Here is a 15,059-nt window from a genome sequence, read left to right as displayed (position 1 = left end):
TCTCATGGAACAGTTGCGTAATTTTATTTCAAGAAGGAAGAAATGCTACATATCTTTAGCGTATAAAACAATAATAAAAATTTATCATAAAAATAAATGCGGAATTTGAAATAAAGTTTTACATGAAACATTAAAGTGTTAAATTTGAACTAAATTTTTAAATATGTATTCTTACTGCTTTAATATATCGAATATGTATACGTAGCTTTAATAATAATAATAATAATAATAATAAATACGTAGCTTTAATAATAAAAATAAATCCATACTACACACATAATTTCAGCTTTTAACTTGCTTTAATTGTACACATTATATCCCGGCCTTCCATACGGCCGATCTAATTATCTGACATCTATGTACCGATCAATTTATTACAATTGCGGTCGGTAATCTCCCGCATGATAAAAAGATTGACACAACCATTAAAATTCGCCCTGTATATATATATATATATATATATATATATATATATATATATATATATATATATATATATACAGGGTATCCCATTTTAAAAAACGCACCTCGATAATTCTTCAACGAAGCATTTTCAGCAAAAATGTTTCAGACAAAAGTTGTATGGTTTCAAGATGCAATGCCGATTGCCATGGAGGATCCCTGAAAGGTCGCTCGCTGACCAAATAAGTGCCGGTGGAGGTATTCGAGTGCATGCTGGCTTCCGACTGGCCTTCCAAAAAGGACATAAGATGGTGTCATTAATTTGACCTTGAATAGTTACTTGAAGGTCACCTAGAATTTTTTAAATGGGACCCTCTATTTTTTATTACTTATTCTTGTAGCTTATCTCGAGAGCTTTCCAAAACACTATAATAAAGTATTTCTTCATTGAGTACTTTTAGTTATGAGGCTTGAAATAATTTCTTAATTTTACATAAACTGTAAAATATCTTGTAAAATATTCATTTTTCGATTATCTTACCTTAATACTTTTATATACAAAATAATGAGAGTAATCAATTGGTATAAAGAAAACATACAGTTGTTTTTAAGAAAAAATATGGAATTGTTCATTGCAAATTACATATTTTTTCTTAAAAACAACTATGTTTTTTCTTTACACCAATTGACTACTCTCATTATTTTGTATATAAAAGTATTAAGGTAAGATAATCGAAAAATGAATATTTTACTAGATATTTTATGGTTTATATAAAATTAAGAAATTATTTCAAGCCTCATAACTCGAAAAGTACTCAATGAAGAAATACTTTATTATAGTGTTTTGGAAAGCTCTCGAGATAAGCTACAAGAATAAGTAATAAAAAATAGGGGGTCCCATTTAAAAAATTCTAGGTGACCTTCAAGTAACTATTCAAGGTCAAATTAATGACACCATCTTATGTCCCCTTTGGAAGACCAGTCGGAAGCCAGCATGCACGCGAATACTTCCACCGACACTTATTTGGTCAGCGAGCGACCCTTCAGGGATCCTCCATGGCAATTGGCATTGCATCTTGAAACCATACAACTTTTGTCTGAAACATTTTTGCTGAAAATGCTTCGTTGAAGAATTATCGATGTGCGTTTTTTAAAATGGGATACCCTGTATATATATATATATATATATATATATATATATATATATATATATATATGTGTGTGTGAAGTTGAAGAATTTTGTGAGGTTATGAAAAATTTTTTTTTAATGAAATTACTTTAATGTTTTCAACATAAATCGATTGCTCGCAATATTTGACATAAAAAGAGTAGCATGAGTAAAAAAAACATAGTTGTTTTTAAGAAAAAATATGTAATTTGCAATTAACAATTCCATATTTTTTCTTAAAAACAACTGTATGTTTTCTTTATACCAATTGATTACTCTCATTATTTTGTACATAAAAGTATTAAGGTAAGACAATCGAAAAATGAATATTTTACAAGATATTTTACAGTTTATGTAAAATTAAGAAATTATTTCAAGCCTCATAACTCGAAAAGTACTCAATGAAGAAATACTTTATTATAGTGTTTTGGAAAGCTCTCGAGATAAGCTACAAGAATAAGTAATAAAAAATAGGGGGTCCCATTTAAAAAATTCCAGGTTACCTTGCTCTGACCTTGGCGACGCCACCCAAGGTTAAACTCATAGCGTCAGTAAATAGATCTTTTGAAATTCTACAACTTTGGTTAGAAACATTTTTCTCAAAAACGTTTCGTTTTCGAGATATTTGACCGTTTCCAGACTTTTCTAACACCCTGTATATAAAACTTCAACAAACTATTTTAGTTAAATTCAAGATTACCAATTTTTTTCTTTCTAAAAACCCTATAAATTTTGTCTAAAATATTCTTTTGTATGACGTCAAGTTTCGGAAAAAACTTGTAACACTTTATGGGAAACATACTGTATATTAAAGAAAATAGATTTTTTTATCGTATTATCTATGTCATACAGGATTATATCTTTACTGAAACAAATTTTTTCTACTCAATATAATAAAAAATGCACATATTTTGATATATTACCTTTTGCTGATAAAGCTTATGCAACCATTCAGCAGCAGCTTCGTCTCCCTCTGGCACTTGTTCAATAGGAATTCTTTTGGCATACATATGTCCCATCAGCGGTTTTCCTAAAAGGAGGTTCTTCATAGTCGGTTTTATTGAATCAGATGGTTTAAATGCTATTTGAATATCATAAATAGCTGTTGCTTTGTCTCTCATATGTGGAATGCTGGCAATAAAGCCTTTTGTGCGTGGTGTTAAGTGATATTTTAATACTGGTAGACCTTTTTCAATGGCAAATTTTTGACTGGCTTCCAATTTTTTTGATGTGAAGCGCGTACCCTCAGGATAAAGTAGAAGCTATAATCAAGCCATAGTTAGATGTTATAAATTATTTATTATTATTATGTGTGTTTATTTGTTTATTTGTTATGTTATTATTTGTTAAACAGTATTTAAAATAATTCATCGAACATTTGTACATTTGTACTTAGAGGGAAAAACAAAAAGACATACCCACATCGTGTCAGGATATTCAACTAATTCCTTAATTTGATTCTTAATGTTTTCCTTGTCTTTTTCCCAACTTCTTTCAAGGAAGATGCTTTCAGCGAATTTCCAGGCCCATCCTAGCGTCGGAATATATTGTATCGATTTCTTAGCATATGCTTTGCAATTCTAAAAAATAAAAATTAAGATATATAAATATCTTTTTTAAAACAATGTGTAAATAAAGATATCTTTCGTGAAAGAATACTTACGCCTAGCAATTTCACACGATCACATAGTAGCCAACCTATCAGCCAATCAGTCTCATAACTATGATTCATTAAAAGATAGCCATGTTCATTGCCAAAATATTTGTCAAAATCCTTTTTATCTATGTACAATATAAGATTTGATCCTGCCCACCATTCTGCCATAAATACTAACTCTAATAAAAGTAAAATTCAAAACATTAATATCTTGGAAATAAATATATTAATTCAAGAGATAAAATAAACTTACGACAATAGAAGGAATAACAGAGATAATAATTAATCTTGCGATACAGGTACTTGGAAAAGGGTCTTAGTCCAAAATATAAAATGCATTGGAAGAAATTGATTATCAAACCAGATGTAAAAAATGTAATAGCAAACATAAGGTGTATCACTGATGATTGTTTTAGGGAGGCGAGCACTCCCATGATGATATAAGTAAACAGTATTAAACTGTACACTTTATAGAAAACATAAATGTTCACTTTTTCTACCTGTAACAAAAGCATTCACCAATCTTTTAATTAATAAGATAAAATTACATTCACACACATACATACACACATACAAAATTCTTAAAATTTTTTCAATTTTTAAATTTAATATTATATATAGCAATTCTATTATATTTATAATTATTATGGTGAACGAAAAACTTTGAAATTTCAAAATGCTTTCTTTTGATAATAAGTAACTATATGTGCAAGTATTTATACAAGCGAAGAAGAACTTGCCTGAGGATGAAAAAATTATTATGGCGTTATGTACAATTTTTTGATGCCTGAATGCTGTCATACATATTGGCAATTCAATTGCTCTAGTATCAATTGGCTCATCATTTAAATTCATTTGAGAGACAGATGATAAATTATATACAATGAATCATATACAATAAAGAGAAAAACGAACATTTATATATATAATAAAATATCAGAAAAAGATGTAAAATTTTCTCGAAAAGATAAAAATAAAATATAGAGATACAGGTTTTGTACACAATAACATTTATTAAAGAGCTTGTTTCTTAGATGCAGACAAATAGGATGTATTTTCTGCTTTTTAACATACTCTTGAGTATAAAAAAAAAAACATTAAAAATTATATTATTCATGTCAATGATTTAGGTGCAAATAAATACTGTAAGTTTTAATCAACTTTAAAGCTTTAATCAAGTTTAGTTTTAATCAAAATTTAAATTAATTTAAAAAAATAGGCTATAGATTAAGTTTATTAACGTTATCTAATAGGAAATTGAGCAGAATGAGAGCCAGGCGTGGTAAATAAAATGCAAATTCTTTCTTTTCAGTGTGACTTTATTAATAATTCATTTTCAAATCTGTTCAATTTGTCTCATTCTCTAACCATGATCAACAACTGTCGCATTCTATATTGCGACAGTTGCTGATAATGACCCAAATATCAGAGACTGAAACATACAAAACTGAATTCTTACAAGTGACAATACATATCAAAGCTTTAATTTTTCCCTGAAATTTATTAATGTCACAAACCTTAAGACATTAATAATAATCGTAAATGCTATTAATTATATAACTTTTTTAAAACTTGTTTCTTTTTTTTTAGAGTTGCTTAAATTTTCGAAATTTGAACTTGTGTTATAAATTCAGATTTTTAGAAATTGAATTATTGAATTACAATTATATATCTATTGGAAACATAGATGAAGTGTTATGTAACAGATACATCAAATTAAATGGAAGTTTAATAAGTGTTAATTTCTGGAAGAATTACTATTATTATAATGATATCACCCCATTACAACAATAATATATAATCTATTTACAAATCTCTTCCAAATAATCCAGATACATTATCTGAAACCAAAAAAAATCTATATTGCACTATAAAGAACAAACCGATAGAGGTTAAAAAAAACTAATAATAACATTATTTTGAGAAAATATTTGAAGTTACATAATATTTGAGATTGATATAAAAATTGTGAAAAATTAAAAACATAAAATATACAATGTATTGCAGATTGTAAATATTTGTTTCTGTGTTTTATTATCTTGGTTTACAAGCATATATAAACTATTTTATTTCTATATATAAAGTGTATATTTTTTTAACAAAGAAAACACACACACACACATATATGTGTATGTATATATATATATATATATATATATTTTTTTTTTATACATATTGTATGTATAATACTTATACATTAAACTATTACATCAATTCCGGCGTGCAAAATGTATATTTGATTAAAAAATATTTTCCATGCTATCCGCGAGAATATTTATTATAGCTCACCTAATTTAGCGTTCCGGATGAAGAAAAATTGCGCGTGCCAAGGTACGTCGAATGAAAGTGAAGGGATCAAAGTGCGAAGTTCCAAGACTCACTGACAATAATGTGCGTCAATGTGTGCACTTTGGTGTTTGTTGCTGTTTTATGCCTTATAAACTGGCAGAATCACGCCTTCGTGCCGTGCGGGAGCAAATGACAGATGATAGGTGCGATAAAACGAATGGCTAACTCTTGTGTTTGCGCGCGTTTGGGTTAGACTATTACAATAGAAATATATACGTACATATATATGACTATATATACGTGTGTGTATATATATATATATATATATATATATATATATATATATATATATATATATATATATATCAATAAATCTATTTTTTAACTGGTTGCATTAATTTATCTTTTTTGCTCTATATTGGAAGAAAAAAGATAAAATCTCTCTCTAGTGCAGCCAGTTCAGTTAAAAAGAACATATCTAATGATTTGACGGGAAAGTCCACAAAGGTAAAAAGTTTGGAACAATTAATTAAAAGCTGTGACGCTATTTGTCATCTAAATCTAGTATAGTCACTATTATAACCGTGTTCCGAATTTACTGCCAGTACTGAAAATCTATAGTATACGTGACGTAAACTATAGATTTTCAGTACTGGCAGTAAATTCGGAACACGGCCTATATAGCATGATCTGGATCTCAGAAAGAATTTATATATATATACACGTATCATATAAATGTGTGTACGTATATATCTATTTACTTACTTATCTACTACCGAACTTCAATTGTGGCCTGGTTTACACCGTACGTCTTTTGATACGCGAATCAAAAGTAATGCGCACCAAACGTTTAATTCGACTGCGTTTACATCAAATGTATAAATACATGCGCGCGCTTTAAGGAATCCAGCTAAAGTACGCAATAAAGTACGAAGAGTCGACAAGTGATACACAGTAGTGTTATATTATCCTTCTCTATATTATCCTTGTTATATTAATCCATGGACCTAAGAAGATATGGATGGAGTCTAAAGCGCTCATATGGGCGAGGGGGCTGTGAAATTTGCGGTAAGGGAGGTGTATAGCTCTGTCTCTTTCCAAAAGCAACCTTCGGGTGTTTCCGTCGCATATCCGATAATTCCCGAAAGGTTATATATCCCATATTAGCTAACTTTCGAATAAAAATACATGTATTTTTATTCGAAAGTTAGCTAATATGGGATATATAACCTTTCGGGAATTATCGGATATGCGACGGAAACACCCGAAGGTTGCTTTTGGAAAGAGACAGAGCTATACACCCCCCTTACCGCAAATTTCACACCGCCACGGCTCTAGACTCCATCCATATCTTCTTAGGTCCATGTATTAATCCTTCGTTTTTTGATGCACAAGTGTTTACAGCGCCACACATATGCTTGATACGCGTATTATTGTGATATGATACGCCTTCTCAATGCGTATCGTACCAACTCAAACGGCATTGGGTCTGTTCTTTTCAGCTGCACTGCTGCACTAGTGCAATTAGTTAGAGTGAAAGAAAGTATGTTTGTCTCTTTCTAACTTATTGCATTAGTGCAGCAGTGCAGCTGAAAAGAACAGACCCATTGTTTATACCATACATTTAGTACGAACATAACATTTGATACGCGTATCAAACGGTTGGTGTAAACCAGGTCTATAAAAACAAACGAAATGAGGTTTGTTCTTTTTAGGCCTGGTTTACACTGTACGTCTTTTGATACGCGAATCAAAAGTAATGCGCACCAAACGTTTAATTCGACTGCGTTTACATCAAGGCTGCGTTCGGAAACATCACCCGAGTGTACCCGAGTATCATTTTATCCTTGTTTAACATTCGGTGAACAACAAGGATAAAATGATACTCGGGGGCACTCGGGTGATGTTTCCGAACGCAGCCCAAATGTATAAACAGAGAGAAGACTGAGGGTGCTGTCACATGGCAGTCGGAATTTCGGAAAACGGAATCTCGGAAAAGTACTAGAGTGGTGATCAACCAATCAGAATTATCTAGTAAAGTTTGAATGTCGGTTTTTCGATAGCCTCGCTCCCCATGGAGTGATTTTTACGGAAAACGGAATGCTATTCTAACCTCAAATTGTTTTTCAATTTAGAAAATTTCTTTATCATTTTCTGTTATAATAAACAATACATACAAATGTCTCACTTTTTTATATATTTTTCTATTGTATTAATTATTTTTTTTGTCGGAAAACTATCAAAATAAATTTTTCTACTTTTACTCATTTCCGAAATGCTCCGAAATATTAGTCCATGGGGAGCCTAGCCACAAAAAAACCGGACCGACAAACACGCAACTTTTATTCTTGACAATATGATAACCATTTTATGTGATAAAATATTTTGATTAAATATTTATATGTATATTAATAAATACTTACCGAACAATTATTTATTAACAATAAAATTCTTCTTATAAAGATAAAAATTCAATCCCGATTAACTTTCATTAAAGGTTAAGTTAAAATTTCTCCAAATAATTCTGATTGGTTGATCCTAGTACTAGTATTCTAGTACTTTTCCGAGATTCCGTTTTCCGAAATTCCGATTGCCATGTGACAGCACCACAGTATACCTAGAGGTCTAAATATCAGAGAGGCGCCAACTCGTGCCTCCTTCTGATTGGTGGTGAGCTATCCGTTCTTAAGATGGCGGCTACGGTGACAAAGTGGGAGTAAACCTAGGGAATACTAAGGTAAACTAACCTTACATCTGTATTCTAGTCATGGACTAATACTGAAACACCGTATTCGTATTAAGTTAGCCGGAAATTTTTCAGCCAACCAAAAATCTCCTTATGGAATCGTTTGTATTTCGTATGAAGATGTTTGAAGTGTGATTAAAAACGTTTGTGAGTAATTAGAATAATTATAAAAAATTAATCATTTTTACAGTATGTAGTTAGCCAACATAACTAAATATTAAAAATTCTCCTTATGAATCGTTTGTATTTCGTATGAAGAGTTTTGAAGTATAATTAAAAAGGTTTGTGAGTCATTCGTTTAATTTTAATTAAATTTTTTTATATTGTGAAGTTAGCCGGAAGCTATATAAAATGGACGCCGTCCTGTGATTGGTCGATTTGCTTATGGTAAATACTAAAATTTTCTCATGTGTACTGACTTTAAGTGTAAGCAAAACGAGCAAATTTATCTCTTTTGTAACTTTTAATCCATGACTAATTTATTATTAATTCCGCATAATCGCATAATATATCATGGATCGTGGATAAGCGTAGATAATTGAAATATGTTTTTCTACCAATAAATAAGTAAATCTTTTATAATTGTTTTATAATGTAGTCATCATTCAGAAAATGATCACAATTTGTGATTATGGTTCATATTCTGAATCCTCTTTTATTGATAAAAGTGCCTTTAAAAGTGGCTTATAAGCCTTCTGATTGGCTGTAAGCCACTTTTAGAGGCACTTTTATCGATAAAAGAGGATTCAGAATATGGACCTATGTATTTAATTGTTATTTTATATTCGCTTTCAAATAATAAACTATATAATAATAAAATTTATATAAAAAGATGGTAATATATGTAATCCAATTAATTATAATTGACAAAATAATTTCTTGTGAAAAAATAAAAGTAAAAAATATAGAAGAATTTTTTTTATAGCTTGTATAAAAAATCAGTTTTATGCTAAGTATATTATAATTTTCTGGACTGTAGTAATATTTAATATATAATTTTTGCTATATAAATATATATTTCTGATATAAAATCTATTTCTACAGATAGTAAGATCGGCTGAGTTATGTCACAGAATATCGGAAGGCTTACATCAAAATGCGAGAGAGAGGAGATGGCATATATCAATATGAATCCATTGCTGATGTTGTAAGAGCAAAAATAGATATCTCTGTAGATTTTATTATTTTTGCATCTGAAAACTTGAAAATTGCCCATGCCTTATCGGAAGTAAATCTTCTTTTGTATTTTCAAATATATATAAGCGCACATTTTTAGCATATTCTTTTATGTTATCATTTTTTTTGTTAATTATTATTGATTATTATTGATTACTTTGTTAATTATTGTCAATTAAGAAGAAATATATATTTATATAGCAAAAATTATATATTAAATATTACTACAGTCCAGAAAATTATAATATATTATAATTATTACTACAGTCCAGAAAATTATAATATATTATAATTTTCTGGACTGTAGTAATAATTAATATATAATTTTTGCTATATAAATATATATTTCTTCTTAATCGACAATAATTAACAAAGTAATCAATAATAATCAATAATAATTAACAAAAAAAATGATAACATAAAAGAATATGCTAAAAATGTGCGCTTATATATATTTGAAAATACAAAAGAAGATTTACTTCCGATAAGGCATGGGCAATTTTCAAGTTTTCAGATGCAAAAATAATAAAATCTACAGAGATATCTATTTTTGCTCTTACAACATCAGCAATGGATTCATATTGATATATGCCATCTCCTCTCTCTCGCATTTTGATGTAAGCCTTCCGATATTCTGTGACATAACTCAGCCGATCTTACTATCTGTAGAAATAGATTTTATATCAGAAATATATATTTATATAGCAAAAATTATATATTAAATATTACTACAGTCCAGAAAATTATAATATACTTAGCATAAAACTGATTTTTTATACAAGCTATAAAAAAAATTCTTCTATATTTTTTACTTTTATTTTTTCACAAGAAATTATTTTGTCAATTATAATTAATTGGATTACATATATTACCATCTTTTTATATAAATTTTATTATTATATAGTTTATTATTTGAAAGCGAATATAAAATAACAATTAAATACATAGGTCCATATTCTGAATCCTCTTTTATCGATAAAAGTGCCTCTAAAAGTGGCTTACAGCCAATCAGAAGGCTTATAAGCCACTTTTAAAGGCACTTTTATCAATAAAAGAGGATTCAGAATATGAACCATAATCACAAATTGTGATCATTTTCTGAATGATGACTACATTATAAAACAATTATAAAAGATTTACTTATTTATTGGTAGAAAAACATATTTCAATTATCTACGCTTATCCACGATCCATGATATATTATGCGATTATGCGGAATTAATAATAAATTAGTCATGGATTAAAAGTTACAAAAGAGATAAATTTGCTCGTTTTGCTTACACTTAAAGTCAGTACACATGAGAAAATTTTAGTATTTACCATAAGCAAATCGACCAATCACAGGACGGCGTCCATTTTATATAGCTTCCGGCTAACTTCACAATATAAAAAAATTTAATTAAAATTAAACGAATGACTCACAAACCTTTTTAATTATACTTCAAAACTCTTCATACGAAATACAAACGATTCATAAGGAGAATTTTTAATATTTAGTTATGTTGGCTAACTACATACTGTAAAAATGATTAATTTTTTATAATTATTCTAATTACTCACAAACGTTTTTAATCACACTTCAAACATCTTCATACGAAATACAAACGATTCCATAAGGAGATTTTTGGTTGGCTGAAAAATTTCCGGCTAACTTAATACGAATAAACACCGTCACTACCACTATAACATCACGTGCGTGTAGGATCTAAGATGGCGGCGCGGCGGCATGGTGGGGGTAGTTTGGCGTCTCTCTGATATTTAGGGCCTGAGCAGAATGGCTGCCTTATAATTTTAAGACTATGTTTTATGCCTTAAGTCTTTGTCTTAGGTAACGCACAATACTGTGTGTTATGTCCCGAGTCTTATGTATACGCGAACGTTTGTAAGAAATAAACGTTCGCGTATACATAAGACTCGAGACATAACACACAGTATTGTGCGTTACCTAAGACAAAGACCTAAGGCATAAAACATAGTCTTAAAATCTTAAGGCAGCCATTCTGCTCAGGCCCTTAGACCTCTAAGTATACCCAGTAGCGCAACTCCCTAAAATTTGTGAAGTCCAAAATGGAGTGCGCATGCGCGAAGTTAGCGAGTAAACACAGTACCGCCATCTGAACTTTTCTCTCACTTTCTCCTTCATTGTTTACGGTCACTCTCTCTCGCTCTCTCTCTGTATTTAAAGGTTTTGTTATTAGTATTATAATTTATATTAAATAATTTGTATGTATGTGTAATTTTTCTAATGAAAAAGTGGATCAACTGTTGGAATTATAATTTTATTTTAATATTTGATTATATAGATTTTAAACAAATAAGAATTTTATAAAAATTTATTTTCACATATTTGGCTAATGGAAATACTAACTTTGGCATATGTGTCAAATAAATTATTCATTATAAAATAATGTACTTATTTAAAATGTACTTATTTTTTACTCTTTAATTATGTTATATATACATATATGTATGTATGTGTGAAATAAATTATATTCATTATAAAGAAAATGCATATTTATTAATAAGTACATTTATACTTAATATTAAAAATGTTTTAAATATGTCTTTATTTAATAGTTACATATTAATGTTTTTTATATATGATATATTTCATTATTAATGTACTTATGTTATACATATATTGTTTATATTATGTTATATATAATTTTATAAATTTTGTATCTTTTTTCTTTTATTTATCTTTGTGTATTACATTGTTTTTATATATAATTTTTACTAAAATTTACTTCTTTTACATTTAGTAATATGTTGAAAAAAGAAAGAAAATGAAGCGAAGGAAAAAAAGTGAGAAAAAAGTCCAGATGGCGTTACTGGATTTACTCGCTTACTTCGCGCATGCGCACTCCATTTTAGACTTCACAGACATCAAAGGTGCCGACAGAGAGTTGCGCTACTGGATATACTGTGACAGCACCCTGAAAGGTGTCATGGCCCGCTTTTAGGTGATCCCCATAGACATATAACAATAGACTGCGCGTTCCGGAGAGGAGCTGAAGCAGAAACTAAAAAGACAGAGCAATAGCGTAAATCGTTGTGTCTTTCTCTAACACGCGAGTTGGTGGGGATGTAAAGAGAGGGAGAACTGGGGAAACGTTCTAACCTATGGTGACGGTTCGTGATGTAGAAAAATGGTTAACGCTGCCTAGTTCAGCTCAGTGTCAACACATAATTACATAATTATTGAATTACATAAAACATTCCGGATTATGCAAGTGTAAAGTGATTATTTTCACTTTTTTCCCCTCATCGCCTGCTATGCGTCTCCTCTCCGTACTCCTCCCTACTCTCTATGGTGTGCGAGAGAGAGAGCACGACTTACGGACTATCTCTGTCCTTCAGTTTGTGCTTCAGCTCTTCTCACGGAACGCGCAGTCTATTATTATATGTCTATGGTGATCCCTGAAAGCGATACGCCCTCTGTGGGCCTAAAAAACGTGGACATGAACTACAAAGCCAATGTCCACGAAAGTTCTCAGAGGGTAACATATAATGTGCACAATTTCTGGTTCTGTTCCGTGCTATGTGCACGAAATGCCGGTAGCACCAGTGCTGTATAGCAAGACGCTTAAGGTGCCTTTACATGGGAGCGTCTGAGCGTCGAAAAGTGTGACATGTACAGTATGCCTAGTGATTTGATGCTGAAACGTTGGAGCAGTCAGTAACATCTAAATTGCGGAATATTATCAATAAAATGTCAGTTAATTATCGTTATCATCAATGGTTATTAGAATGCAGCAGCATTATCAACCATGAATGTAAGAAACAAAAAAAAGTTGAATTAATTGCAGCAATGTCAGCAATGATAAATATAATAAAAACGGGTGACCTCCTTTTGGACACGTAACTATTCGACACCGCTCGATTGGACACCGCACGATTCGACACCGCACGATTCGACACTGCACGATTGGACACGCACATTGCACGATTGGACACGGCAGCATTGGACACTGCACGATTGGACACGTACATTGCACGATTGGACACGGCAGCATTGGACACCGCACGATTGGACACAGCACGATTCGACACCGCACGATTCGACACCGCACGGTTGGACACCGCATGATTGGACACCGAACAATTGGACACCGCACGGTTGGACACCGCACGATTGGACACCGCACGATTCGACACGCAAGATTCAACACCGCACGATTCGAAACCGCACGATTGGACACCGCACAATTGGACACCGCACGGTTGGACACCGCACGGTTGGACACCGCACGATTGGACACCGCACGATTGGACACCGCACGATTGGACACCGCACGATTCGACACCGCACGATTCGACACCGCACGATTCGACACGCACGATTCGACACCGCACGATTCGACACCGCACAAAGAGCATGGAGCAGACACACACACACACACACGGGGGGGGGTGCAAGGGGGGCCTTCGGCCCTCCTCCCGCACCCACCCCGTCCCCCTCGCTTCGCGTGAAAAGTTGCAAAGTGGAACCTCGCTTCGCGTGGAAAGTTGCACCCTATCGTAGACACCCCTACCGGCGGGGTCATGTCCAAATGTGCGGTGTCGAATCGTGCGGTGTCGAATCGTGCGTGTCGAATCGTGCGGTGTCGAATCGTGCGGTGTCGAATCGTGCGGTGTCGAATCGTGCGGTGTCGAATCGTGCGGTGTCGAATCGTGCGGTGTCGAATCGTGCGGTGTCGAATCGTGCGGTGTCGAATCGTGCGGTGTCGAATCGTGCGGTGTCGAATCGTGCGGTGTCGAATCGTGCGGTGTCGAATCGTGCGGTGTCGAATCGTGCGGTGTCCAATCGTGCGGTGTCCAACCGTGCGGTGTCGAATCGTGCGGTGTCGAATCGTGCTGTGTCCAATCGTGCGGTGTCCAATGCTGCCGTGTCCGATCGTGCAATGTACGTGTCCAATCGTGCAGTGTCCAATGCTGCCGTGTCCAATCGTGCAATGTGCGTGTCCAATCGTGCAGTGTCGAATCGTGCGGTGTCGAATCGTGCGGTGTCCAATCGAGCGGTGTCCAATAAAACGTGTCCAATAATGCGTGTCCAATCGAGCGGTGTCGAATCGTTACGTGTTCAATCGGGATACGCCCGTCGGATTGAAGTCATAAGATTAGATATGGAGCTGTAAAATAAAATATGCTTGCAATGAGTCATTATACGATTTATGATATATATTTTTTAATTTGTACACATGTGTGAAATACAATACACCAATACTTTTATTTGATGATTCAAGTTTATGTGAAATAGATACCATTAAGAGCATTAGAAATTTCTTTCCATAATTCTGCAAGTTTGTGTCTACCACGAGCAGACAAAGGCAATGTATAATCATACAAAGTAGGTCTCTTTCTGACTTCTTCAATCAACATTTCTTCTAATGTATTTTTGTCCAATGTTGTCGAACACGATATTGAATTTTGTGAATCATCGTTAACAATACAACAATCATCTATGTGTAGACTGGATTTAGCTTCCACTCCCTTGTCTATTCGTGTTTCTTTTTTTTCAAATGATAAGCTCTTTGACTCAGTTTGTAGTAATACGTTGTTCTTTGTCATTATATATTATTTTTGCCAAATATTCTCCTTTTTCTGCAATATTATCATAG

At 32.4% G+C, this 15,059-nt stretch overlaps 1 protein-coding gene and 1 long non-coding RNA gene across 16 annotated transcripts in view; both read right to left on the bottom strand.

Moving 5' to 3' along the window:
• The window catches only part of LOC145968899 (1-acyl-sn-glycerol-3-phosphate acyltransferase gamma), a 49,952-nt gene extending 43,245 nt beyond the window's left edge, over window positions 1–6,707 (bottom strand). For 8 of the 15 annotated variants that reach the window (XR_014437913.1, XR_014437912.1, XR_014437914.1 and 5 more), the window contains exons 1-6: window positions 6,282–6,703; window positions 5,517–5,770; window positions 3,481–3,727; window positions 3,234–3,406; window positions 2,989–3,150; window positions 2,494–2,832 (exon numbers count right to left, since the gene is read on the bottom strand). Coding sequence is in view for 12 of the 15 variants with exons in the window: in XM_083094782.1 (XP_082950908.1) it covers window positions 2,494–2,832; window positions 2,989–3,150; window positions 3,234–3,406; window positions 3,481–3,661 (855 nt within the window). In the remaining 3 variants the exon portion in view is untranslated. Of the gene's footprint in view, window positions 1–2,493; window positions 2,833–2,988; window positions 3,151–3,233; window positions 3,407–3,480; window positions 3,728–5,037; window positions 5,069–5,516; window positions 5,771–6,090; window positions 6,125–6,281 lie in introns of those variants that run through there. The other 7 variants (XM_083094777.1, XM_083094774.1, XM_083094780.1 and 4 more) reach the window with 7 other exon arrangements.
• Window positions 6,708–9,866: 3,159 nt separating this feature from the next.
• Window positions 9,867–15,059, bottom strand: part of LOC145968892 (uncharacterized) — a 55,026-nt gene continuing 49,833 nt past the window's right edge. The window contains exon 4 of the long non-coding RNA XR_014437906.1: window positions 9,867–10,101. This is a non-coding gene — a long non-coding RNA (uncharacterized LOC145968892). The remainder of the gene's footprint in view (window positions 10,102–15,059) is intronic.

Source organism: Camponotus vicinus, unplaced genomic scaffold, assembly GCF_025532165.1.
Source record: "Camponotus vicinus isolate PSW18456_S1 unplaced genomic scaffold, iyCamVici1.0 SCAF_3, whole genome shotgun sequence".
NCBI classification, from domain to species: Eukaryota; Metazoa; Arthropoda; class Insecta; order Hymenoptera; family Formicidae; genus Camponotus; species Camponotus vicinus.
The sequence above is the reverse complement of the archived record's forward strand: the minus strand, read 5'-3'. Positions and strand labels throughout refer to the sequence as shown.